Source organism: Podarcis melisellensis (genome assembly GCF_964234715.1).
Source record: "Podarcis melisellensis genome assembly, chromosome: 4".
NCBI classification, from domain to species: domain Eukaryota; kingdom Metazoa; phylum Chordata; class Lepidosauria; order Squamata; family Lacertidae; genus Podarcis; species Podarcis melisellensis.
Window position 1 is genome coordinate 33,439,055 of NC_138531.1, and position 27,836 is coordinate 33,466,890.

Genomic DNA, 27,836 nt, shown 5'->3' on the forward strand with positions numbered 1-27,836 from the left:
TAAACATTTCCACAGTGCTTTTCAAGTAAAAACAACAGTTCACCTGCATTAGCTAGCTGTAACCATCAGAGCGACCTTGTAAGTTTAAACCAAAGCCAGCTTTGATTAACCACATTGTAGAGAGATGCCTTTTATCTTCTTTCTCACCAATGTAGTTCCTAATTAGTGCTATTTAGAGCAACTTTGCCCTGTTTTCCATGGGAACCAAAACTTCTTGTTGACCTAAAAATGAAGTTCAGCACAGGTTTTAAGCATATGTCATTGGTAGAGACAAACTATTGACATGCAGATAAGGGAGTCTATATTAAACAAAATTGTGTGTGTGTGTGTGAAGGGAATACATTTATGCCTAGAAGCTTTTTATACAGCTGACTAGAGAAGGATAAACGGGGAGACAACACATTCCTTCTGTTTTATGAACAGCTTGGGTCTTAAAAGGAAGACAAGGATATGTAATCAAAGCATCAGAGACCACCAGGACTAAAACTAGTAGTGCTTTTAAAACATACACATTTTCCATCTTGCAGTAGAACCACAAGGAGGGAATCAAGAAGCTTTTGCAACTTCTCATTGTCTGGTTCTGCCTAATCTTAAAACCATGCATTTTGAAACCGGCATGTTTCAAATGAACCATAGGTGAGATTGATTAATCTCTGGCCAGGTAGGGTTCAGGCAGCAGACTAAACTGGTTAATCTAAACCGCTCTTAAAACACAGCAGAGGAGGACATGGGACGTAATCATGACACAATAAAGCATGGTCCATTGTGAAACCCAAACTGTTGCTTCACAGGTTGGAACTTGCGAGGATCTGTTTCCTTTTTGCAATGTTCACAGCTGTTTGAAAATACTTCACGGAGCTTTGCTAAAATTAAAATAGTTCCTGCGTACATAATGTCACAGCAATATATCTGTTAGAAACGAAAAAGGAGCATGACTGAAAAACCAAGCGTTACACTCCAAATTAGAAGAGGTAAATGCTACGCTTCAGCCCTCATCTGCATGTATTACATATAGTAGTATTTGAGACAGCAACTGGAGCCATTGATAGCAAAAACAGTTTGTACCACCCACATGCTATTTTCAATTTAGAGATTGGTTTGTATATAGACAGCAAATGTTTGTATTAATTTAGATGCCTTACCTGTTCCACTGAAAGTAAATTCTAAATAAGAGATGGTTTTTTTGCATGTTGGTGAAATGTACAGCAGCCTTTCCTTATAAGACAAATAGCATTTTAAAACCACGTACAAAAAAGCGAGAGACAAATTATTTCTAATAGTTTTGGGACACAAAACTATTTGGCTATTTAACTTCGTTCTGAAAGCTATCAGAACCAAGTGTCTGAATTATAGCGATGAACTCTTCTTCCCACACACCAATCAAAGAGGCCAAGAAATAAGCCATAGAGGATTTGATTTGCCCTTGTAAAATGGAAAGCTACTGATGTGGCTGCCAGCTTTATTTTTAACCTATAGCTTAAACAGGTCTTGCAATGTGGCTGAATTGTTAAGAGAGTGTAAGATTACAACCCACACGAACCAACACAAAAGGACTGCACAGCATGTTGGGTGTCAGAATGATGCCTGTGAGTGACAGCCCCTAGAAGGGCAATTTGCAAACACCTCTTCCTCTCACTAGACGGGAGCTTGACAAGAGTGACTCTTACATTCATAGTTGTCTTTTAACATGTTTTAATTCAGAATTTAGCTTCAGAAGTAGTTAAACTACTGACCCATGATTCACAAAAGTAAAATTATAAATATTCACCAAGCTTGGCATTGGAAAGAGGCTAAGTGTTAGGAAAGGTAGAGTCCTTTTCTAAGAATGAACCAAAACAAAAACAAAAAAAAACAAAACTTGAAAAGGGTATAATTCTAAATTCTATCAAACCAAAGTATGCTCTATATATAGTTGTAGAGTGACTCACACAGCTGCTTTGTTTGCATCCAATGTGGAAAATGGTATTCAGATCTCTCCCCATTTTATTTTAAAAGCTAAAAAAGTAGCAGCAGGAGCCATTAAGTCTGCATGGGCAGACACTCTACATATTAAAACCATTAATTGCTTCCATCTTATAATCTTTTAAAAACGGCCCCTTTAAAACCTTTATTTCCAAAGATATTGGGGCTACAGATGTTCCGAGAAAGAACACTCCAGTGATGAAAGACACTTGAGGAGTTACAAAATAGGGCGTTTCCCGTAAAGGCTAGCAAAGCAGGGTAATGCTTCTGTTACACATGAAAATTACAAAAAAAAGACACCCCTGAAAAGGACAACTTTTCATTCTTGCTAGTAAGTGGACAAATGGAAGAAGACCCCATACACTATAAACCTCTCTAGAATGATTACAACAGCTGGAGAAATGCAAAGGATTTTAAGGCTAAAAAAGAGGCTGCAGTCGGAAGCCTTTTATCAAAAGTACATAAAAAATAGTCTAAAAAACTGAGAATGTGTACAGTTATTAAGCTCGGAAACAGCTAAAGACCTGGTCCTCACAGAAGGTGCTCAGGCAATACTAGAAAACAGTGATGGTCAAGATAATTCTCCCCTTAGCCATCAAATCTTGTCTGGCATTGTGGTGCAGCAGGTATACTTTCCAAAGGAAAAGAGAAAAGTGGATCTTTCCTAGTTACTGGCCAGCGACTGATGAATGGGAGGCTGGAAGCAGCGGACGTGCTCCACGGGGGTGCCTTCTCCGTCACCAGATTTCAAATACTTGTCCAATATAGTAATGATCTCATCGTTCAGGATCTGGAACTTGCGGATTCTCTCGACCATTTTCTTCAAAGGCTGCAGAACCAAAACAGCAACAGTTAAGGAGAAGGCCAGGCTACTTATGCCTCAGGAAATTCGAAAGAAATATTGCCACGGTGTCAAAAACAGAAATAGGCAGAATGAGAAAAGAGACTGCTTCTGTCAACTTACCACGTTCTTTATGACCTCATCTTTGCCATCGTGTTTCTGTACTTTCAGTAAGTGGTAGCAGAAATCCAGCACGTCAAACCGACGCTGTTGTCCCAAAAGCACAATTATCATGCAGCCAGCCCAGTGCAACCCATCTCCGAAACACTGCCTGTGAAGTGAGATGCGTAGAAAGAGTCAAAATGAAACACAGAACTTTGAAAACACTGAACTGTGTTAAGATTTCTAGCGTTAAGTGGCCTAGATGTTGTTCAGAGGGACATCTTATGAAGTTATTATTACAGGTCTAAAATAAGCAGCAACATGGAATTATTCATCCAAACACTCGCTACCTCGCAGTGCTACAATGCTAGAGTGTTAACTGGCTAGGAGAACTGCATGCCATCCCATTTGCCTGAGTTTACCATCCTCATCTCCCCTTGATTCTGAAGAACAGGCCAGTGACTGGCAAGAATACAGCTGCTGAAAAACTAAAACAAAACTAACCCAAGTTGGGTTTTTTAAATAAAAGCACTGCCAATTTCCTGAGATTTCCATAGGCTAATATTAGCGTACTACTCTGGTGACTAATGTTCAGTTCAATTTATTTTGTTTAGTGAGCAGCCATAAAAATAATAAAACCAAGAGTACTGCTAATAATCGTGGTTTACATTTCTACTCCCCAACCTTTACAGGATAAATCATTTCCCATTCCCATTTCCCATTCCCATTTGTAAAGCCTTGGTGAGAAATTTGGTTCTAAAGGATATATACCTCTCTACATCAGACAACAACAAAAAACAGGTCTTTGCAAGAAAGGCACTTCCCTTCTGCGATCTTAACAGTGGGCGGATGCAATTGTTTCTAAGGTCATACTAAAAAGGGCATTCAAGGAGTACATGAGGCGACTATGTTGGGAGTGCTACAATGATCGAAAAGAATTGAAATTGCACATTTAATATTTCAGGATGGCTTCAGCTCTGTGCTCGCATCGCATTCCTTCCCTAGTAAAACTCATAATACAGATTGGCCTTTTCCGTCTTTCCATTTGCCGTGTGATCAAAAATTCCAAACCGATCTCATCGTTTTCTTGGTGACATCCCACACCTAGCTACTGAAACAAGCAAGCGTTATATACGGGGGCCTTAAGCAAGCACTCAAGATACGTACTCCACGGTAAACTCATGAGTCCCCACAGGAATGCAGTACACAAACTGCATTGCGCTCCACAAGCGGTGGAATTCCACGCATTCGTCAACATGCATCACACCGTTGCTGGGAAGAGGCCCACGCCAGATTGGGTCATCAAGGAAGGTTCGAATCCTGGTCAAGATGACTTCAAACATGGACAGCCCACAGCAGAGGCGCTCCTTGGTCAACAAGTCTCCTTCTCTTGCGATGGCGATTTGCTACAGTCGCAACCAAAGAGAATACCATGATAGTACGTAAAGAAGAAAATTACCTCCGGAGAATTACTGCAATGTCCCCGTAACCCTGTCTCCAGGCATTGAGCAACTGGCAATGCGCTTGGTGGCTCTATCCAGCAGCCCTAACTGCAAACCAAATGATGCCCAGGCATCTTTTCCCTTGTACTGTGGATTTTTTTTGGGGTGGGGTGGGGGAGAATACAGCTTTACTGCCCAAAGAATGAAAGCTGTACCTGAGGTGTTCCTAGTCTTTCAATCAGTGGAACGAGGTGGAGTGGAGCATACTTTGATTCTAGTCTCTTCATTTTAGCATCCAGTCTTTCACCCTCTGGAATGAGACAACATTATTTTGTTTTTTTAAAGGCAAGTAGTGCTTAAAAGAGAAACACCTTAGCATTGTTCCAATAATGGTTATGCATTCATTGTATTGCTTTTTTAAAATCCCACAATTTTCCGCATTACACACTCAAGGAGGATAGGAACCCAAAAGGCCTACCGATAAGAGGACAATAAAATACAGTACAAAAAAAACATAAAACAAGAGTCATAAAGAACCTAGCACTTAAAGGAAAGATCTGAGGATCAAAATGGTTCCCTTTTGCTTGATTTATTCCTCTGCCATAGTTTCCTTTAATTGAAAAGAAATCAACAGCAGGACACTCGCAGTGGGAGCTGCTTACTTGACTCCTAAAATAAAGCTATTGTGTTCCAACATACTTTTCTTCCCACACACATTAAAATCCATTAAGATAAATCTTATCAAACACAAAATTCCAGACTCCGGGGAATGGAATTTTATGTATAGGGGAACTGATTTTCAAAGTTTTCAAAAGGCATTGGCTCACACATCATTTGCGACGAGGAAATGTTTTGCAGCAAGTAGGCGAACTGAACTGGCAGTGATGCTGGCCAATTCCTTGGCTGTCTATTGAGATGACAAGTTTGTCTGCTTTTAAGCAAGGCCAGGGGGAAACTGCTTGACTTCAGTCGGCAAACTAGTGAGAATGCTAGTTGGTGGGTGAGGAGGCAGCGGGAAATATGTGCTGCTGGCAACAGGAAGTGGTGGAGAAACACTGCATTGCGCAGGAAACAAACCCTCCCAAGCAGCAAGTACTCTAAGTTACACAAGGGGCTAAGCAATACTTTTCGCAACGTGTTTTTCATCCCAATGCTTTCAGTGTAGGAAACGGCCTCCCTATTCCTCAGGCTTCATGGCTCAGCCTGCTTACTCTCCAAGCTTCACAGGTGGCCTACCCAATTTGTAACTTGCCAAACCACCAATGGCAGACATGTATCATGGTCCATTATTTCCCCCCCCCCCCCACCAGCTTTTGCAGTCCCAAGCAAGCAGCACCATCAGGAAGATTATGGAACCCTTGGTCAGCGCATTCAGGTTGACGGGTCACTATAAGGAGACATACCTTTGACATGAACTCTTGGCAAAATATTCTGGAATGGTGCAGCATGCAACAGATCACACACTTCCTCCAGTGACTGCAACAAAGCGGACAAAACTCATTGAAAACACAACACACCAGCAGCATTTGACGGCACCAGTTCAGCCAGCTAAGCACTTTTCAGAAGCAGCGCATGTCGCCTTGGCCTCTTGCAAAATGTAATTGCAAGAGGTTGCCTTGGGCTGAAACAGATGCGACGTGGCAGATCTGGGATTGGATTTCTAGATTCTGCTTCAAACTCAAAAGCAAGGGAGGAACAACACCAGGTGGGATAAAAATTTCCCCCCACGCCATTTTCCAGCTCTCAAGATATTAGTACTATGGCAGATTTACATTAGGCAAATAGTACAGAGGAAATGGGTTTAAAACAAAAACCCTCTTACACCAATTAAAGCTTGTGCATGGTGAGTGTGTGTGTGTGTGAATGCAAAATCAAATCTTGGATTTTCTACGTCACATTGGTTTCAGTCCACAAGACTCTTAATAAAGCTGCACCTTCCTGTTAAAACAGAGAGCCTATTCTACAGGCAGAATTAGAAAATTTATTAGCATTCTCTACCAAAAAGCCTAACACAATGTTCAAGTGGTAGACGGAGAGATGTGAACCAAGCAGTGACTCATGCTTTTATTTTTATCAGCATTATTTCCATAATCCATTATCTCCCAAGGATAGTTCCCGCAAGAGCAGCAATTCAAAGACCTGGTCAAGTAAGCGCACTGACCATTCTGAAGCAATTTCCGTAACCTAGGTAATTCAGTGATGAAACTAGCTCAGAAAATTAGCACGCTTTGGCAATGCAAACTGCTTTGTTTTTCCTCTCCAAATGCACAAGGCAGCCAGGCAAAATGAAAGCAAAGTGTCAATTTACAAGGCAGCATCAGGACTCATTTCTGGAATTTGCCTTCAGTTCTCACCCTCAGTATAAGAGAACACACATACACCACACATCATAACTTAAATGGAACTGATCTGTACCCATCACCCCTTCTTCTTATATTTCTATACCTTACACACACACAAAACACCCCACCCACATTAGTTCTAGGCCAAAACCAGGGTTGGTCACATTTGGCTAATTGGGCAAATAGTTCCAAAAATATACGATCAAGTGCCAAGTGTACAAAAAACCAAATTAGTTAACAGCTACTGTTAAACGCTGACTTGCATCCGAAGAAGCACCAGCAAGAGGATTAAGTGAACTAAAAAATGTTTTTCCTGTTTCTCTTGGTCCCGTTATGACTATCTTCTCCACTGTCTCTGGGGGGAAATGTTTATGAGTCCCAAAGGCAGGTATATCTGTCTGGCACTTGCAACTCCATATAATCATTACCAATAAAGGAAATAGTCTTGCAAAGTTTTATGCAATGAGACTATGGCTTAACGGTCCCTTAAAAGTTGGCATCTGTCTGCCTCGAGAGACAATGGAGTGTGCTTCCGAGGATGAAGTCAACGTTAGCAGCACCAAAGTCACCTTCCTGGGGCGCAGGCCTGGGCAGTGTGGATGGAGGTCCTGGGCTGCCCAGACCACAAGAGCCTCCATCTCAGCCTCGCTGATGTGGTGCAAAGGAAAGGAGAGCACAATGTGTTTGGCACCAGCTTGGCTGACAGAGTTGCTGGAAGGAGGCATACAAGGTGCCAACCAACCGTCTTAGGGACTCTACTTCAGATTTGTGTAGGGTTTGCTCCTTAGCCTTTTGTTCTACGGAAGTTATCCTGTAAGGTAGAGCTTTAGGATCAGTTTTCCTTCTCCTAGATGGGCTACCTTCCTAGGTTGATGAGCCTCATCTGCCCCTCACTTCCCTCTACAGCATGTGCAGAAACTGCCTTCTGGACCATTGGACCCGCTCAATCCAGCGGAGCCTGTCTTCACAACCTCAAGGGTTTGAGACCCATTGGTTACCCTCCCTTGGTTTAGCTCATCAGTCACAGCTGTTTCCCAGGGCGGCCGCTGTTTCATATTGAGCCACAGGTGAGACCTGAGTGCAGGGTGGGGACCAAAGGTGGAAAAACTACCCTGTTCTTAAGTAACATGTTATTTTCTCTATTGAAGCCAAGTTCCACAGCTTTTGGTGCCAGGGTTGAATTGTTAGGCTGAATGAAAAGAGATGGAGTTGCCAGCATGGCCTTTTAAAAAATAAATAAATAATAATTTATTTATTTTTTTACAAAAAGCTGCAGTTACCTTTCCTAATCTGGGCACCAGATGGCATCAGAAGAACACAAGATTTCTTTACAAGTATAAAAATAAAGGAAGGAAATAAAAAGTCTACTGTTTCTGTAATTAAGGATCTTAATTCGCATAATGAATACTTTCCCTGACTCCGCCTCAAAAAGTTATTTCCAAAGAAATAAATTTTTAAAGGACTGGAAAGTTGACTTGAAACTTACAGCTGAACTTGTGTCACCTGAAAACAAGTAAAATATCAGACAGTATTTGAAAGTGAATATAGATGCAAATCACCAGCTTACCAAGCTCTGTTCAATGAGGAGGCAGAAAAGGATAGCGTTTCCCACTTCCCGCAGATTCTGGAAACAGACAGTTTTCAGTTCTGCATACTCAACAATATCCTTCAGCTGGTGATGGAAGAATTCCAGAATACCTGAGACATAAGATGAGGAGAGACAGAGATTGTGGAAAGCGAGATAAATAAACATCCCAATGAATTTGTGCACCAGGAAGTAAAAGTAAAAATTCACAGAAAATTAGCATCTTCCAAGCATACATTTTGATCAACACTCTCATTAGGGCAATTTTCAACAGGGACAAAAATACTGTATTTGACAACTCCATAGGCCAGTGGTTCCTAATTTGTAGTCCGCAGACCCCATAGGGGTCCACGTAACCCATCCAGGGGGACCATGGCACATACTCATCAGGGATATTCCTGTCTTGGAGGACCGCGCTATCATGCATGGGTCACATGACTTGTAAAGCACAGCCCGGAAGATGAATGTCCTGGTTTTGCGCTATCACACATTGGTGGGTATGGTGGAACCATTCAAAGGACAAAAACTACCAGAGAGATATCAACGTTTTCAAAAACGTTTTGAAAAACAGGGGCTCCACAGTGCTTAGTTAAATAGGAACCACTGCTATAGGCTGTACGGGGCTTTACTCAACAACGAAGGTCACCCAATCCTTATGGAATATTGGGTAGGTCGTACACAGGAGCTCTGAAGGTAGAGGACACATAAAAGCTCTGTACACGTGTAGGATGTGTGCAAATAAGCATGTGTACAAACTTCTGTGGTAAGGAAACAAATCATGTCTAATAAGAAGATTTTATACCTTTACATAAGGTTTTTTGTTTGGTTGGGTTTTTTTGACATAAGTGCTCACTAGAAGGACAGATCCTGAAGCTGAGGCTCCAATACTTTGGCCACCTCATGAGAAGAGAAGACTCCCTGGAAAAGACCGTGATGCTGGGAAAGACGGAGGGTACAAGGAGAAGGGGACGACAGAGGACGAGATGGTTGAACAGTGTTCTTGAAGCTACTAACATGAGTTTAACCAAACTGCGGGAGGCAGTGGAAGATAGGAGTGCCTGGCGTGCTCTGGTCCATGGGGTCATAAAGAGTCAGACACGACTAAACGACAACAACAACAAGTGGTTTTTTTGGCAATTTTTGAAGCTTGTGCAATCTTTACCTCCAATTTCATGGGCTTAGGATCATACATAATCAGTGTGTTAAAATATATGTGCTAGTGCAACATTTACAAAAAATATCCAAAAGTTAGGGAACAATCTTGATAACCCTCTGTACACTCAGTAAGCATGCATTAGTTATAATAGGAATTACGCCTAAGAATACATTTATTTTTCCATATGACAGTTTAGGAGCTGCCTGTTCTCCAAGATACTGGAGATGGCTAAAAATTGGGTGTGTACTCAACACTTAGATTGTATTCAGATGCTCCTTCAAACCAGAAACGTCTACTTCTCCTTCCCATACAGGTAACAGAAAGCACACAATCTCAAGATTCTCATAGCTGCTCATTCATGATCTGCAAACCATGACCTGAAGTTGGTTTAAACTTCAGTTGTGGGTTAGCTGGTGACTTTCACCTTCCTTTGAACTACAAGGCATGCATGAGCTGTAAGGTAGATGGGTTTGGCTAAAATAGTATTTGTCCGAGGATTAACATCTTAGAAAAATTAGGGTATGTATGAAAACACATCACAGGAGACAGCTGGATAAAAAAACAACTACGATAACAAGGAGTCAATTTTGATACCCAGAAGGCTAATAATAATAATAGTAATAATAATAATAAACAATTTTAGAAATTTGATGCCTCCTGATTCTGCTAGAGGGCGAAGAGAAGCTAGGCGAGAGTTACCGTATTGGCCCGAATATAAGCTGTAATCAATGTTCTTTCTGCTGGGTGTGGGATAGGAGTACAGAGTTTTATTTCTATTTAACTGACTCCCCATAATACTTACTAAAACAAGTGTGACTTTTGTATAAAAATTCCATTGCCTGATTGTAAGGTAGCCGACGAGTGAACCCCTCACACTTTTTAACAATGGCTAATGAGGCAGTAAATCAGCTCGAAAGGAGAACCACAGGGTTCAACAACTCAGAGCCTCTTTGACTTATGTTCAGTCTTGCTAACAGGAGTCAAGCACCTAATAAGAAGTTAAATCCAAGTCAAAAGGAGCTCTAATAAGGCTCAGTAATACAAGGAGCTAGGAAGTAAGAGGGAGGAGGAGAAAACATACTCAAAGCAAGGAACAAAGGGCAATGATTCAGTCATGCTGAAATTGCAGAGGTTAGGCTCAGAGAAGAGAAGAAATCTCAAAATCGCAGTCAAACAATAATGGCTCATCAGTGATAATTCTTCTGAAGTGGCATCCCAGGAGCAGCTGCCCTTACCAGGGCCATTTGTATTAAAGAGCTAAAACACCTACTGAATACAACAAGCTTTGAACAACACATCAATATTCCAGAAGTCAAAGATAAGCACATACGTTGTCGGCATCTGCAATGCCTTGTCTCCCACATCCACACAAGAAGACAAGAAATAAGCAAGAATGTTTGCAGGTGCTCTCCACACTTGGGAGCCTTGGGTGGGAACCAGCCCAAAGTATGTAGTGGACTGTGAAGGAGAGACTTGAGAGAGGGCTAGACAGGTGAAGAAAGGGGGCAGAGGAGATACAAAGAGAGCCAAAGGGAGGAGTGTTAAGGGGGTGAGGGAGGGGAGAGCTTAACGTTGCTCTAAGACAGCCTTTGTCAACCTGTGGGTCCCCAGATGTTGTTGAACTACATCTCCCATCACTCCTAGCTAGCAAGGCCAAAGCTCAGGGATGAGGGGAGTTGTAGTCCACCAACATCTGGAGACCCAAAGGTTTAGAACCGCTGTTCTAAGGGAACAGGTGGGCTTGTGGAGAATAATAGTGAATGCAGGGAACACATGGGAGTGGAAGCTGCGGCTCAAAGGTGTTATAAAGGTGCAGGAAGGCCACAAAAGACTGACTGCTGGGTGAGCAGGGAAAGGCTTTGTTGGAAATCAGGAGCCTAATATTTCCCTGCAAGTATCGCATTTATTGCAGCGTGGATGAGATCTCAGTGTTCCAAATAAATGTTGATTTATGGGGCACCCTGTCGCTATGGGGGTACAGGGCCTGGAGCAAATCACATCGTGTAGCCTTAATCTCTCTGCTTCCTCTGCTATCATTGGCAAAGGTGGTGTTATTGAGCCCTCCACCCCACATCTTACTTTTTGTTGTCTTTGGGTGTTATCCAACTAAATAGTTCTATTGATATAAGGGCTTTTAGCTGTGCAGTGGAAGAGAATAGAGGGTGGGAAGGTTCTATTGCACAGTAACAACAACAAAAAACCTTGCTCTGGCAGAACTGTCTAGTTGGATACTGCCCATTGTTTTGCTGGCGCTTCCCAGCAGTGAACCCACCCCCCTACCTGTGGCTTACACTTTTTATTTTTCTGATGTTTAAAGGTAGCATTGTCAGTGAGTTCCTTCTGCCTCCTGCCATGCTATAGGAAGGGAGGAGTTGGGAAGCATTGCTAGATGGATGGCAGTCAGGCATTGACTGTGACCACTGGCACAAGGCGAGGGGTCCAGGGTTGTATCCCCTATTTGCCACCACCCCAGAGATGGCCCTGCTCTCATACCCACAGAATGTATTTTGAGAAAATATGGAAACGCACTGCACGACAATGTGAGAACAAAATTGTTCAGTACTGTTTGCCTCTCTAAACTGTTTGTTAAATAATGTTCTAAAGCCAAGAAACAAAACTGGCTCTTAACATTGGAATGACATAAGTAACTTACCTGGGGAGCCATACTCATGTCTGGGTAACCTACAGATTTTCGGCATCACTTCCATTAACGTCTTCACATATTGCAGAATGGTGCCTTGGAGCTGCAAGAACACAGGTGATTAGTATCGCTGAAGAAAAATAGAAGTCAGGCTGTGACACACAATAAACACAAGCTGGAGTATTACTACTCCAAATCGTAAATGCAGCCCCTTTTCTCCTCTGCCTCACCCCCGGCCCCATACCACCTGCTGCCTGCCTGCTCGTTCCTATAGTTAAAGGAGAAGGAGGGGGCAGGTCCTTCAAAGAGCGCTTTTGTACAGGGCTTACAGAAGGCTCAAAGGGGAGTGCGGAGGCTGTCCTAAAGTTCTTTGTACGCAGCAGAAGGGCCTTGAAGCTACAGCATGTTCCCAAACATCTGACAACCACCTAGCTGTTGAGCACTTGGAAAACCAGTATGAGGAATTTTGAAAGGTGGGTGGCAATGTCCACCTGTCAGTTACGTGACATCATAACTGCTTGAAAGGTAGGCAACCCCACTCAACAGTTTAATTTGGTCCACAAAGTGAATGCTGGTAAGAATTTGGCCTAAGGAGCCGAAAACGTTCCCCAACTCTGAAATACATACTCAGTTTTTGAAAAGCCCATTTAGAGGCTCTCCTATGGTTTGGGGATCACCAGGAAAGACCTCGAATGTGGTGTTTATGGTATGTGTGGGTGGGTAGGTGGGGAGAATAACCCAAAACAGGCAAAAGCAGTTTTGCTCAAGCTACTTCTTGCACGGTGCCTCGCCCTAACTTTTGCCAAGTCTACCCTCTCACTACCAGGAAAGGCATCTTGGATTGTGTGCATGGGGCTGCAGTGGGAGAGAAGGAGTGCGGAAACTCCCATGCATAAAAAGACCCAATGTTCCCCTGTAAAGGCAAAACCCAGAAATAACCAGTAGTTTTATATTAGCCTGGAGCCATTCTAGACAAACAGTACAAGGGTGTGCGGGTGTTTCTTGGTTTCACCGAGACCAATTTTTAACCTCGTCTGCTTATGAAATGTGATTCATACCCAAGAGCTTTAATTTTGCAGCGAAGGGTCTTCCTAGTATGCCAACCACTTGTTTTGCATTCAGGTCTGAAGACTAACTAAAGTCAATCTGATATGCGCTAATGGATAGGTTCTCCTGTTTTGCCCACTATATAATTAACAGTTGGGAACAATGGTAACGAAGGCTTGAAAGGAGAAAGAGAGAAAGTCTCCTAGCTGTTGCTTTAACCAGTAAGGCGGGGGGGGGGGAGTAATCAGCAACTGAGAGATGTGCAAACTGAGGCATTTTTAATTTAATGCCGCTGGTTATAATTTGCTGATTTGTACTTCCCTTATGCACGGCTACCTAAAGATGTTCATTATAAAACAAACAGATGTTCTGAAAATGTTCTGGCTCCAACACAAGACTTAGGAGAGGCCTGGGGAAACTTCTCTTAAGCTGAAGTCTGCATTCCCTCAAGGAAAAGTAGTTGAGGCTCCATACCAGTGGTAGATGGAAGGCAGAAATGGGCAAGGAAGGACATCCCCGTCACATACATTCCTACACTACCATCCCCAATCCACATATAGTCATTTAAGCTTCTCCATGCCTTCTCTCTCTCCCGTAGGCTTAGGGGAAAAAGGTCCCAATGGTGGTGAATGTGCTTTTTTTTTTTTGTAAGGCAAACTGCCACATGGGGGTATGAATGAATATGAAGTATTTTAAGCCTAATTTAAGATAAGTCTAGAAAGGACGCGGGTGGCGCTGTGGGTAAAAGCCTCAGCGCCTAGGACTTGCCGATCGAAAGATTGGCGGTTCGAATCCCCGTGGCGGGGTGCGCTCCTGTCGCTCGGTCCCAGCGCCTGCCAACCTAGCAGTTCGAAAGCACCCCCGGGTGCAAGTAGATAAATAGGGACCGTTTACTAGCGGGAAGGTAAACGGCGTTCCGTGTGCTGCGCTGGCTCGCCAGATGCAGCTTGTCACGCTGGCCACGTGACCCGGAAGTGTCTGCGGACAGCGCTGGCTCCCGGCCTCTAGAGTGAGATGATTGCACAACTCTGGCAATCTGTCTGGCAAGACTGGCCCATACGGGCAGGGGTACCTTTACCTTTACCAAGATAAGTCTGGGCCAGATTCCAAATAGAGTTCTACCTCATGTTACGTTTGCTTCATGATACGTTTTTTCAGGTTGTGTCCTGTGGCGACCCGGAAGTACCGGAAAGGGTTACTTCTGGGTTTCACTGCTCGCGCATGCGCAGAAGCGCCAAACTGCCCTTCGTGCATGCGCACAAGTGCCAAATCACACCGTGCACCTGCGCAGATACTGTGCTTCAGGTTGCGGGCTTTTCATGTTGCGAACAGGCCTCTGGAACGGATCCCGTTCACAACCAGAGGTACCACTGTACTTTGCCGTTGTAGACAGAACTGTGCAAGCCAAGGAGTTTTACGTAGCAAGATTTTAATGTCTGTTCATTTCCTAATCATTTTAAGTACTAGAGAGTCTCTCTCACACAGACACGCTCCATTTCTTTTTCTCTCTCCTCAAAAACAAGAATTTGTTTCATGCAAGGCACTCACATGGTTCATTTAAATTTTAAAATGTGTGATGATGCTTTCAAGTATCAGACACATCATCAGGCGTGTCTCTTCACACACAAGGCTCCCCCCCCCCCCGTTATTTGCTGTTCTCAATCTATTCTCCTTTGTACCTCAAGAAGCACGTATGGTTATCCTGTGCTTACCCAGTCAGGTAAATGTCTGCTGGGTGCTCAGTGAACTAAACAAGAAGAATCAATTCCCCTTCCCTTAAAAATCAATACTGAAATGAAGAACAGCGTGTGGGACAACGTACCAGGCTCTTGACGACTTTCAGTAACTCTTCCATTACCACAGCAATGCCTTGGTATCCCAGGAGTCTGCAGATGACTTTGAAATGGGGAGGGCCAACAAAATTCCTGTAATTGCTATAAATACTGGAGTAGGCCAGATTCAAAGCCTAAAGAGGATGAAAAACACACACAATTGTAGTTGGCTGACCTTTCTCCCTGTTAAGAGATCCTTCCATGGGAAACAACATTATTTTTTTGATCAAACATTTTCATTCAAAACTGAAGAAAAACTATCAACTTTTCATTCTACTCTCACCTATTAAAAAGGTAACACACAATTCTTGCAAACAAACAAACAAACAAACAAACAAACCAGAATATGCTGAAGTTATTTTAAAGCATTTAACTGACATAAAAAACATAATTCTGACAGAAGAATTTTCGAACATATTCTTAAACTCTAAGTCAAAACCTTGCACTGACCTCCCCTTTGTTAACTGGAAAAAATATCACATTGTTTTGAAATTACCAAACTGCAGTAGTTAAGCAACCCTAGGACAATTTAAATTTGCTAATATGAACTGGAAGAAAATACACCTGTAGCTAAAGGAAATCTTAGTAAAGTTTAGTGAAAAGTGTTATGACCTGTTCCAGGCTTAATGTTGGGTTTTTTTGGTAGGTGTTTCGATTCACTTGAAATATAGAATTAAGCAGAGAAACCTGGAAATTAAGGCCCAAGAGAAGAGAGCTATAGGTCACTGCTTGGGAACCACATGTATGCTGGCTTGGTAGGATATGTATGGAAGAAACTAAAATATAAAAAGGATACCTATATCCTCCCCAAGTGCACCTGTAACCCTGTGCTGTGTAAAAAAAAAAAGTACGTTAGAAGCACTTCATACTTAATTGCTTCTGAATGGTAGATTATCAAAATCTATGCACAAAAGAATTCCGAGTAAAATTAAATCCTGTTGACAGATAATATTTTATTGAAATATCAAGCTACAAATGAATGCTTGCTGGAATATAGCACATTCCTGAGTGCTGCAGCATATATCTACACACAGAAAGATAGTTTATGAAGGGATCTTACAAAGCTACATTGCTCCTACATCTAATTACAAGATTAGGTCTTCTAATTACATTTGGAATATGCAGTTGGCTCTAAAACATAATTTCCCCCCTTCTTTCCGCATTTCCAACCTTGGTGTTGGAGGATGGGAAAAAAATGCAGCAACTCTGGTTTTTAAATGAGATTCCTATTTTTATATTTGCATTGAAGGCTTTGGATCCCCCCAACAGCTACAAATATGATTCTGAAAAAATAGCTGGAAGTGGATACACAGCTACATGGATTAAATTCTATTTTCCCCCTTTTACATACTGTATATATGTTTGTACATGTGCATATGTGTGTGTTTTTACAGAAACATACAAACACACACGATCTATAGTACAACAGAAAAGCTCTAGAAGGAAGTAGTGGCACGACAACTACTAAAGAGAGAAATGTTGCCAACAAGCAGTCAGCATTGAATATTTCAGAAATGATACATAAAGATTTAAAACTGTTTATACGAGAAATGTTATGTTATACAAGAAATGCTATGTACACATAACAGATCTAATGCGTAATGTTGATGTGTATACGTTAGCCAAACCTGAGAGAAACTGCTTTTAAGGGGAAAACCCATATAATCTAGAGATACAGAAGACAAATTAATAGCAGCAATCTGACAGAAGCTGCGTCAAGGTAAGGAAGTCAAAATGCTCTTCCTAAAGCTACGCCCCCTCCTCCCCAAGCCCAGGAGTTTAAGTAGTGATGTCACCGAAGAACAGAGCATTATTCACTTGCATCAGCAGCAACGCAAGCCCAGGCAACACAAAGGAAGAACCTAACTGGAGCACTCCAGCTGCCCAATTTCTAACAGGGAGCAAAAGCAAGAGAAAGTGAAGACTTGCTTTTCTCCTCAGAAAACCTAGGCAACAGAACACTTAAGACAGGATGCCCTTGCGTATGAAGGTTGGCAGAAAGGTGACGAAGGAGATCTCATTGCTCGCATCCCTGTCGAAGTGTCACGTAATGAGAACTTGGTCCATGTAGCCTGCTAAGGGGAAAACTGGCAACCACGGACCATGAAGAAAGCTATTTGCTCAAAGGAGGATACTGAGAACCCAGCGGAGGTTTCCCCTCAAGTATTTGATGAAAGCCTCAGGATTTTTACACTGATGGTAAGTATGGACTCTTAAAACTGGATAAAATAACACAGGGCACTCTCCCTCAACAAGTCTGTAAAGAAAGCCTTTAACTTATATGTATGTGAATATGCAAGAGGGATGGAGTGAGTTTGTGTAGAATATATATATATGAATATGAGAAAGAGGGAGTGAGAGACTGTTTTGTTTTTGAAGACTACACAGATAAGAGGTAGAAGCCTCAAATCACACACTTACTCTAACCTATTAAAAGGCACAGCTCAACTATGCAATATTAAACAGAAGAATAAATGAACATTTACACCTTTAAAATAATGTGTAAAATAATGTTGTATCTGGTAAAAATAATAAAATACAGAATCATTTCTACATTGTGATGCACCTCTCCTATAATAATTTATGTCTGTTCAATATAGTGGTGCATCTCAGCAGGTTTGCTATTACTGTTAAGTTCATGAAAATAAGAGAAAATGAGCTTGTAGTTCTCAGGGTTTGGTTTGACTTTATTGAAAATCAAATATTAAAAAAAAATTAAAAAATAAAATGTTCTACTTTTGTTTATCTCAGCTTGGAGCAAAACAAAAACACAATTATATTTCTCCTAAGAACCTAAAACTTACAAACTCTGAAGGTGAGTTTTTGAGAAATCAGTTCTCAGGAGACTTAGGTGTTTTTCTTTAAAAGGGGGGGGGGGTTGTTTCAATATAATTAAAATTTGATTTTGCTATGGTCTAGTACTGAACCTAAACAAGGTATGTTTCCCACTTAACTCTACAACATCAACAAATGTAACAATCCTTTAATACTACTTAGCAATTAGTGACACAACCCAAACTTATTGGTGAGGTCTTTTATGCAGCAAACTTTTTATACACAAACTGGAAAGAAAAAGGGGGGACCCCATGTATTAGCCTAAATATATAATTCAATATGTTGATGCAAAACCGATTCCTTTCTGTGGCTATGAGTAATTCTGCATGAAATACTTGAGTTATTACTTGAATATTATCAGTCATGAACAATACCTTGTCACATTTACTTAAAAGATGACTAATATGCAATGCTTAAATACAGAGTCAAGTTGAACAATAGTTACTCATGCATGGGCATAGTTGGAGAAAAGTGTGCAGGGATAATAATAATAATAATAATAATAATAATAATAATAATAATAATAATAATTTATTATTTATACCCTGCCCATCTGGCTGAGTTTCCTCAGCCACTTTGGGCAGCTCCCAATCAAGTGTTAAAAACAATACAGCATTAAAAGGCAGTGTAAACCACCTGCAAGAAGTTACTGTTTGTTCTCACAACTATAGCAAATTCTGGATGCTAAACAAGGCTTAGCCCTTTCTCTGAAAGCTAAATCTTTTATATCTGAAGTGCAATTCACATTTTTCAAGTCAACCTGGAATGGTTATAGCAACTTTAAAGGGTGTGTGAATGGCAGAGTGGTATTTTAGCAAATTCTACACTATCACCTTATACAGAGGGTAACTAATAAGGAAGTCAATGTGGCATTAAATTTCAAAGCCATAAGTAATGTGGGACAGCAAGCTTTTCTCTTTGAACACAAGCTCTGTTCCCTGACAAAATTGGATTCAATGGTATTTTGTATCAATCAAAAGCTTCATTTTGCATCATAGGTTTTTCACTGCCTTGGCTTGGAAGCGAAAGGCAAGAATGGAAAATGAAGCACAACAATGGCTAATTTGATTAGATGCCCAATGAAACATCATTAAAATATAGGTACAGTGGTACCTCGGGTTACAAACACCTCGGGTTACAAACACTAACCCGAAAGTAGTACCTTGGGTTAAGAATTTTACCTCAGGATGAGAACAGAATTTGTGCGCCGGTGGCACAGCAACAGTGGGAGGCCCCATTAGCTAAAGTGGTACCTCAGGTTAAGAATGGTTTCGGGTTAAGAACGGACCTTCCAGAACGAATTAAGTTCGTAATCAGAGGTACCACTGTACTAAGATTCCATGTCTTTGAAATAATTCCACTTAAGAAACTTGATTTCCAACTAAATAGGAAATGCACTTCAAATTATGTCTTATGACTCCAACAGCATTGAGTGATTTGAAGCAAGGATCTAAAAAGCCTGGTTTTATCCAGTTCTGTAGCTTAATTTTTTTAAAAAAATCTTGACTGGTGCGTGGATGGAAGGCCACTAGGAGCTTCGTGTAAGCCTCTCTGAGTTGGTTTTGTTTTTTAAAGGAAGAGTGCTGTAGTAAAGTAAATGCCTGAATGACACATGCTTGTCTCATTTGACTACATTTTATTATAAATTAAATTCAGCTTACTGTCTGAAAATGCTTTCAGGAATACAAGTAATGTTTTCAAATAATTATTCCCCAACCCACCCTTAAATTCCAGAAGTGCAGTTCTCATTTTCCTCTCAACTCTGCTTATTGAAACTTTTTTGTCTCCTGAATCTTAAGGATTATTGCTGTTTGTGGAAGTGAAATATTGAGAAGACGGTATCACAATGGGGATAACAGTACAAAACATAACAGGAAGCACAGCCCTAGTAATCTGGCCCAAAATGGCGACCTGCACCGACAGCTTTTACAGCATCATGTACAATCCAAACTGGGACAAAATGCTGTCAGGATACACCAGGAAACATTTCCAGAAAGAGGAGAGAGTGCCAGCTAGCCGTTCTTCGTTTGTCATCGAGAATCTGATCCCATTAACAACTTACATTCTGTGTGTAACGTGCCAGTCGGCAAACCCATCCAATGACCAGTGCAGAATTTTTAACACCCCTGAACAAGACCCGGCATCCACAAGCAACAAAAAGAAAGACCTTGCCGTGGGCATATGGCTAACCAGCACGGTCTTGCTTCTCATCATTGTTGGCGTCTTTGTCTATGGTTGCTTGCGTCTATGGTGCCGCAGAAGAAGAGAGAGCTCAGACAGACAAAGCATTGGACCAGAAGATAAGGGAGAGGCATGGGCAAAAAATGAATCGTGTGGTTCAGAGGAATTCAACAAGCAGACCCAGCACACCCAACGAGTTGAAATTAGAAATACAGATGGTGTCCAACTAGCCACCATAATTACAAATCCGTCAACATCTGAGAAGCCCACCATGCTGAGCTCCAAAAGTCAGGATTTTGTGCCTATGTCTGTCTGTCAATCTGCCATAAATTAGATATCCTTAACTGGGACAAGTGTTTTGCTTTGTGTAACAATATGTATGTTGAAATCTATTTGCGAATTGTTCCTTGAAAGCCCTGTTGAACACAATCACACCCCTAAATCACAATCTCCTGCAGCATGCAAAGCTAAATCATCTCATCATTATTTCTTTACAGAGAAAACTACACATAGGAGGGAGATATAGAATAGCCTCCTTGATTTTTCTAGGAAAGCACGGCAAGGGGCAGGAAAAAATGAATGAACAGCTGGGATTGAAGGAGCTACTTCAGGCATGCCACAAGAGTACTCAATGTTTTGTCGTTTATTTCTTTGAACTGTAGAAACCCTCCCTGATTTCAAATGGGGTTTGTCGTTTGCCATGACACTTGAATCCAAAACTCCCCTACGAGCGTAGAATTGGTTTTGTGTGACTTAGCCAACATGTGTCAATTGGAACAGCTATAAAATGGTATCCACATAGGTTATAACAGTTGAATCATCTCCAACTATTGCATACACAATTGATAAAAAAGGCAATGGGATCTTAGTGGTGAGTGTGTCAAGAGATTATCCTGCTTTCAAATAGTCCCTGAATTCTACCCTGAAGTCTTTTCTTGCAGAGTTTCTTACTCTTAACACCTTAGCTCAGATACGGGGAACCTGGATGCTGTTGGCCTCTGTCTCCTATGGGTCCCAGCAAGCATGTCCAGTGATCAAGGATGTTCAAAGAACAACTGGAGGGCCAGAGGTTCCCCATCCCTGCTTTTGCTAGGAGTGGTACCATTTTTGAACGTTATCGTCATATACCAGTTATACTTGTGATGTGACATTTGGAATGTATTATGTGTCAATGGTCCAAGCTAACATGCCTTTGTGCAACTATAAAGAAAAGTGTACAGATGTTTCATTGATCACTGTAGTACTTTATAGATGCTTCTCTTAGCATTTAACTATCTAGCTGTCTCTTCTGGACTGCTTTGCTAATGTACTAACCTAAGCCTCGCAACATGTAAATATTTCTGTTTTCATTTACACAGTAATGTGTAAATAATCTGTGACATATTCCAGTTTTTAATACCATAAAGGAAACTGGCATGTGGATTATCTAACAGGTTGTATAACTAAGATAGACAAATAAAAAAAACCTCAGGTGCCACACAAGGTAGATGTTTGCCAAATAAATACCGAACGAGTCTTTCTTAGGAGACTACTTATTCACCTAACACTTAATAAGGGTTTATTTTCATTGGTTATTTTCAAAGGTTTGATTCCGCCCTTTAAAATTAAAGATGTTGCATTGGCCATTTACAAAGGATGCCGCTGCTCTTTTACTGTTCAGTGATACTGAATACCATCTTTTTCAGTCATTTGTGATTAGTTATATTTCACACATAGTGCTTTAAGTAAAATGAGAACGGAAAATCATTGTTTTTGGGTTCTAACAAAGAGTAAGTCTGCATTAGGTCTTTCAGGTGTCTCATGAGCTACTATCTGCCATGAAACTTCAAATCACAGTCACAATTTTCAGTTCTGCTTTGGATGCAATAAATGGTTTGCTCTATTATTCTGATGCCGCAGGAAACTATAGTTTGTTCAAACCAGGGGAAAAACAAAGGTAATCAAAACACGCAAGGGAGAGGGGCAAAACACAAAAGCCAAAATCCTGTATGGTTTGTATCTGAAATGGACCAGTTCCTCGGTACATTAATCCTCACTTTTACCTAGTGTATCTCTCAGAATCAAACAAATAATTATATCATATGATTTATACAGTACAAATATGCTTAAGATAGAAGATAATAAAGAAACACGGTGCAAGTATTAATAGCTCATAAGCTATGGGGTGTAATTTTCCAACATCTACCACAGAAAAAAACAAGTATGGGAAAATTCTAACCTTTGATCCATGCAGATATTGTGGCTGTGCATTAGGCTGCTTATCTCTCTGGAATTCCTGGGAAAACGGTAGTACTGTTCGAACAAACCTATATAAATCAAACAAGATAACACAACAATTTACATTTCTACACCACATTTGGGGGGAAAAACAAAACCAGCCAGCTTATTTCTAATGTGGAGCTGAAATTCTGAGGGATAGGGAAATCTTTTCTCGTGCATCATAGAATTTATATACACTGTAGATAACATGAAAACTCCAGAACAGAAGATTTGATTACATTAAACAGGGGTGGGGATGACGGATTGGATCTTTCCATACTAACTACAAGTCCATTATTTGTTCATGCTTTGGATTTCTCCCAGAAGAGAGTATCATTTGGATTGAAGTTACTGACATGATGCTATTATCCCATATAAACTACTGTTTGGTTTATGTTTCACTATGTACTGATGCACCTTTTTTTGCTATTGTCTCTTGTGTAAGTGATACACACATTTATATCTAATCAGTAAGGTTTCTGTCAACAAAATGGGGGAGATTTACCAGCAAAGGGGGAGGTAAAGGAAGAGCAGGAATTGCCAACAACTGCTTCCCTCCCATTGATGGAAAGCTTACTATCAGACGAGTACACCATTAGATGCAACCCTTAAAAGCCTCTTACAATGAATGCTCATTGATATACTGATCAATAGAATACTGTGGTTGAATGACCCGCACTAAACAGAAGTGGTGTTAGATTTTTCTACAGTCCTCTTGCACTCTTTTTTTCTGGCATCTTGTCCAATCCAAATAACTTTATTGTACTGGCCATTGGCAAGGATCTGTTCCAGACATTTTCAATAATGTTTAGGCGCTCCTGAAGGCTACTTTTAGAACACACACCCTGGCTTCGACCCACCAACATTCCCTGTTTTTAACTTCAGACAACTTTTATAATTTCTCTCACATGTTCAAACAGCTAAGAGAGACCAGCTACAGAGTTAAAATACCCAAATTAATAATGCAGATTCGCCTTCAGTATGATGTGTTTTCCTTCTAGCTTCTCCAATAAAATTATTTCACCCAAATCTACTTTGCTACGCTATGTTGCTAAATTGTAGGGGGTTTTTTTTGGCATGCATCAATATAATCAGGTCATGCCACTTTTTAATCTCTGGATGATGACTTTCCTAGCAATTTACTCATTTTCATCAGCAGAGCACTAAGCAGTCGACGTAAAGTAGATTACACAAATCAAAATGTTACCAACGCTTTTTGGGGGGGAGGGGGGGAGCAACTGACAAAAACACCACCCAGGTTTTTTAAGTGTTTTCATTTCCCTTTCAGGCAGTACAATTCCAAGTATGAGTTTCAGACAAAAGAGGCACCATCTAAATAAAACTGAATACAACTACGAAATATTTACTGAATGCTAGCGACAGGTTGTACAAAGCACCGGAAATAATATTTCTAATTTGCATTAGCTGGACAAGGTGGTACAAGAACACAATGTGCAAACTACTACTCCAAACACTGATGTATCAAAACGGTAAAAGGATCAAACAGAAGTGGACTAGTATCCCTGGAAAGTAATACAGTGGTACCTCAGGTTACATACACTTCAGGTTACATATGCTTCAGGTTACAGACTCCGCTAACCCAGAAATAGTGCCTCGGGTTAAGAACTTTGCTTCAGGATGAGAACAGAAATTGTGCTCCGGCGGCGCAGCGGCAGCGGGAGGCCCCATTAGCTAAAGTGGTGCCTCAGGTTAAGAACAGTTTTAGGTTAAGAACAGACCTCCGGAACGAATTAAGTACTTAACCCGAGGTACCACTGTACTGACCTACCTTATAGGCTTGTTTTTGTAGAGATTACCATCACATTGTGAGTAAGGAGCTCTAAAGTGCTCCTTCTTGATATCATAAGAACAATAGAAAAGCATGAAGGATGAGGCCAGTGGCCCATCTACATATAGTGTTTTCACAATGGCCGAAGTTACCCGCGAGAAGCCCACAAACAGGACCTGAGTACAGCAGCACTCTCTCCCCCCCTCCCCTATTTCCTCTGTGAGGAAAATGCAAATCTTATGATAATAAACATATCCAAGATGAAACAGAAACATAACTTGCTTATTATGCAGGGACGCGGGTGGCGCTGTGGGTTAAACAACAGAGCCTAGGACTTGCCGATCAGAAGGTCGGCAGTTCAAATCCCCGCAACGGGGTGAGCTCCCATTGCTCGGTCCCTGCTCCTGCCAACCTAGCAGTTTGAAAGCACGTCAAAGTGCAAGTAGGTAAATAGGTACCACTCCAGCGGGAAGGTAAACGGTGTTTCCGTGTGCTGCTCTGGTTCGCCAGAAGCGGCTTAGTCATGCTGGCCACATGACCCGGAAGATGTACGCTGGCTCCCTTGGCCAATAAAGTGAAATGAGCACTGGAACCCCAGAGTCGGCCACGACTGGACCTAATGGTCAGGGGTCCCTTTATATAGCACCTCAGCCTAGGGGCTGTGACTTAGGAACAGTAGCTTGCTTAAAGCCACTTCAAACTCACACTCTTACAGCATAACTGTAGGCATGTTTACCTGAGGTCCCACTGTATTCAGTGGGGCTTACTTTCAGGTAAAGCCCTGGCCATCATGCTACTGCACATGCTGTAAGGAGCACCATGGGCATTTGCTGTTGATTCCAATGCCTCTCTTCCTTTTTTCCTTGCTAATGTTCCCAAATCAACACCCTTCACATTTGGTCTTATAGATGCACAGAAGACCAAATACAAATCAATGCAATTAGTAAATGTCCGCTTGCTTTAATAGCATACCACCCAACTATTTAATCTCATTTCATTATCAAAAGCAAACCATTACAAACAGTTAGTGCAGCTTAAAGTGCAGTTTTAATGTAATGCTTTTTCAGGAATGACCTCAATCGTTGACCCTAGTCATAAAAAGCTTTTTTGCAAATGCAGAAAAGCCTGTTAACAATTTAAAATCAATATAAAATTCAAAGAACAAAATGAGTGTAGTTTGCAGCTGTTGATTTTTTTTTAAGCGAAAACAAACAATTGGCTCAATAAAATATGTTTGTAAGAAAAGATTAAATGTACGTATTCCAGCTGATGCAGCAGCTAAGGCCATAAATATAGTGATTGTGTATAACCTGCCTATTGTTATATACAGTGGTACCTCTAGTTACGAACTTAATTCGTTCTGGAGGTCCGTTCTTAACCTGAAATTGTTCTTCATCAGAGGCGTGCTTTTGCTAATGGGGCCTCTTGCTGCTGCTGCGCTGCCAGCACACAATTTCCATTCTCATCCTGGGGCAAAGTTCTCAACTTGAGGTAACTCTTGTAACCTGAAGCGTTTGTAACCTGAGGCGTTTGTAACTCGAGGTACCACTGTATCTAACTGTTTATCCTGCGAACTTGAGTTCTCTAGCATCAAGTAGTACTACACAGAATTAAGAATTCCCAGTGAGTTAGCGGCTGAATGCCAAATATATATATATATATTGTGTGTGTGGAGAGAAGAACTTTTTAAATACGTTAGAACAACCAATTTTCCTTATGAATGTTAAGGTGCAAATGAGGGCAGTGTCCAATGTGTGACAGAAAATGTACCTCATCCTGGTGGGTTGGCTGAGCCAAGTGAAGCTAAACCCACTAGTGCAATACTCCACTAGTGTAAAGGCTTGTTTCAAGAGGTTGCACAAGTAAAAGCCTGAGAACTGCTATAAAGGGTTGGTACAAATAAATACATTTATTTACCATAAAAAAATATTTACCATACAAATAAATTGGGGAGCTGCGGGAGAATAAGAAAAACATGCTTAGACTAAAAGGAGGTTCCAGGTCTGAAAAGACTACTGCTGTTGAGCATCTATACTGTAAAGGACCCTTGGATGGTTAAGTCCAGTCAAAGGCAACTATGGCGTGTGGTGCTCATCTTGCTTTTAGGCCGAGGGTGCCGGTGTTTGTCCACAGACAGCTTTCCAGGTCATGTGACAGCAGTGACTAAACCGCTTCTGGCACAACGGGCTACCGTGACGTAAGCCAGAACGCATGGAAATGCCGTTTACCTTCCCACCACAACGGTACCTATTTATCTACTTGCACTGGCATGCTTTCAAACTGCTAGGTTGGCAGGAGCTGGGGCAGAGCAACAGGAGCTCACTCCATCATGAGGATTCGAACCGCTGACCTTCTGATCGGCAAGCCCAAAAGGCTCAGTGGTTTAGACCACAGAGCCACTCACGTCCTATACTGTACTCTTGTGGTAGCAGCCGCTAGCAGCTATTTCCTTCATGCACATGGTTGTGTAGATTTATCTGATATTTATGAAAGACATGAGGTCATTTTCTTCCCAAAAGACCTCCAGGGCACAACAATCACACCTTGGTAAGTGTAAGAACTATGTTCAGCAGCTGTTTGAAGAATAGGTCAGGCAGTGACTATAATTTCCTCCACCCAATTAAGAATGCACTTTTGCTCAGTAAACTTAAGACCCAGTGTGCACATGAACACACAGATCCTAGGATTGGCTTTACATAAGTGCACCTACAAACACAGCATGCCAAACACTCTTTATTCTGGTCCTACACTGTGGTATGGTACACTTCTCTGCAAGGCATCCAGGTGTCCCACCCGTAGCATGCCAATGTAGGTTGTTCCTGCTTCGATCACACAGAACAAGGCTGTGTGTGGCCAAGGAGGACTTGCTTCGAGACAGGGTTGGCAGGGAACACCTATGCAGGTGTTATTTGGAGGGGGGAAGGTGCCAGTCCACACCATGAAGTTGTTACAGTAAGTGCCACATTTTTAACATTTGGGGGACGGGGGAAGATGCCGATGCTGTGTACCTTTGAGTACCCCCAGAAAAATATATACTGATTATAAGCAAGTTAATAGCCAGGAAACAGCTGGGTGAGCAGGTGAGTTTTAAGTAGGCATAGAAAACGCGACTCGGGGCCTACTTCTTTTACATAGTCTGTTCTGCATAAATAACCTCCAACCAAGTCTTTGTTCATTCAAGCTTCCACTTCATGCATAACAGTTTCATCATATAAAACTGTAGGCTACAATAGAGGATGACATTCCACTAAATGTACATGATGAGAACAATTAAAAAAAACTACCAGAGTATATGTAATCATGCATGTGGGAGAAAAACATGTAAAATCACCTGACGTTTGCTGGATGAAAAGAAGCTGGAGGAGGCAACTAAACTGTTCGTAATTTATTATACTGTATATTCTTAAATATTTAGGCCACAAGCCAACAGTTCCTCTTTGCACACTGAGCACTGCAGCCGCAGGGAGTTAATTTTCTTTTTTAGTAGATTCAGAGTCAGTGAGGCTAAATGCAATTAAACACACACACACACTACAATATGTCACACTAACCTGTTAGTGGACCCGTTGTAGCAGTAATTCGGAAGAAAATCGTAATTGAGCTCCCAAAAGACGTGAAGGGTGATTCTTCCATACGGAGCAGATACATTATGGTTGGCTTCTCTAAACATGGCATCAAAACTGTCTAGAGTCATGTATCTGCTCAGAAGCTTGTGTGTCAGCTTGTTTATTTCAACCAGTCCATCCAATTCCTGAGAAGAAGCAAAAATAAATAAAGAAGGAAGGAAAGAGACAGTGAGAGGGAGGGAAGGGCGCATTGAAA

At 41.4% G+C, this 27,836-nt stretch overlaps 2 protein-coding genes across 4 annotated transcripts in view; one reads left to right on the forward strand and one right to left on the reverse strand.

The window, feature by feature from the left end:
* Positions 1 to 1,675: 1,675 nt before the first annotated feature.
* CYFIP1 (cytoplasmic FMR1 interacting protein 1) overlaps positions 1,676 to 27,836 on the reverse strand; it is a 62,426-nt gene continuing 36,265 nt past the window's right edge. For both annotated transcript variants that reach the window (XM_081907526.1, XM_081907525.1), the window contains exons 22-31: positions 27,566 to 27,765; positions 22,185 to 22,272; positions 14,941 to 15,084; positions 12,084 to 12,174; positions 8,257 to 8,387; positions 5,751 to 5,823; positions 4,563 to 4,657; positions 4,073 to 4,311; positions 2,927 to 3,074; positions 1,676 to 2,791 (exon numbers count right to left, since the gene is read on the reverse strand). In XM_081907526.1, coding sequence (XP_081763652.1) covers positions 2,627 to 2,791; positions 2,927 to 3,074; positions 4,073 to 4,311; positions 4,563 to 4,657; positions 5,751 to 5,823; positions 8,257 to 8,387; positions 12,084 to 12,174; positions 14,941 to 15,084; positions 22,185 to 22,272; positions 27,566 to 27,765 — 1,374 coding nt within the window. In that variant the 3' untranslated portion in view covers positions 1,676 to 2,626. The remainder of the gene's footprint in view (positions 2,792 to 2,926; positions 3,075 to 4,072; positions 4,312 to 4,562; positions 4,658 to 5,750; positions 5,824 to 8,256; positions 8,388 to 12,083; positions 12,175 to 14,940; positions 15,085 to 22,184; positions 22,273 to 27,565; positions 27,766 to 27,836) is intronic.
* Positions 16,553 to 20,355, forward strand: FNDC9 (fibronectin type III domain containing 9). 2 transcript variants are annotated; one of them, XM_081907735.1, is made up of 2 exons: positions 16,553 to 17,149; positions 19,520 to 20,355. In XM_081907735.1, exon 2 carries the CDS (start codon positions 19,632 to 19,634, stop codon positions 20,298 to 20,300), a length of 669 nt encoding a protein of 222 aa, XP_081763861.1. In that variant the 5' UTR covers positions 16,553 to 17,149; positions 19,520 to 19,631; the 3' UTR covers positions 20,301 to 20,355. The 2 variants fall into 2 exon arrangements, with proteins under 2 accessions (XP_081763861.1, XP_081763862.1); XM_081907736.1 differs by having other exon boundaries at positions 19,585 to 20,355.

What these genes read in the sequence shown, in the direction of transcription:
- FNDC9 (XM_081907735.1), top strand. Translation starts at nt 19,632, where the DNA reads ATGGGGATAACAGTACAAAACATAACAGGAAGCACAGCCCTAGTAATC.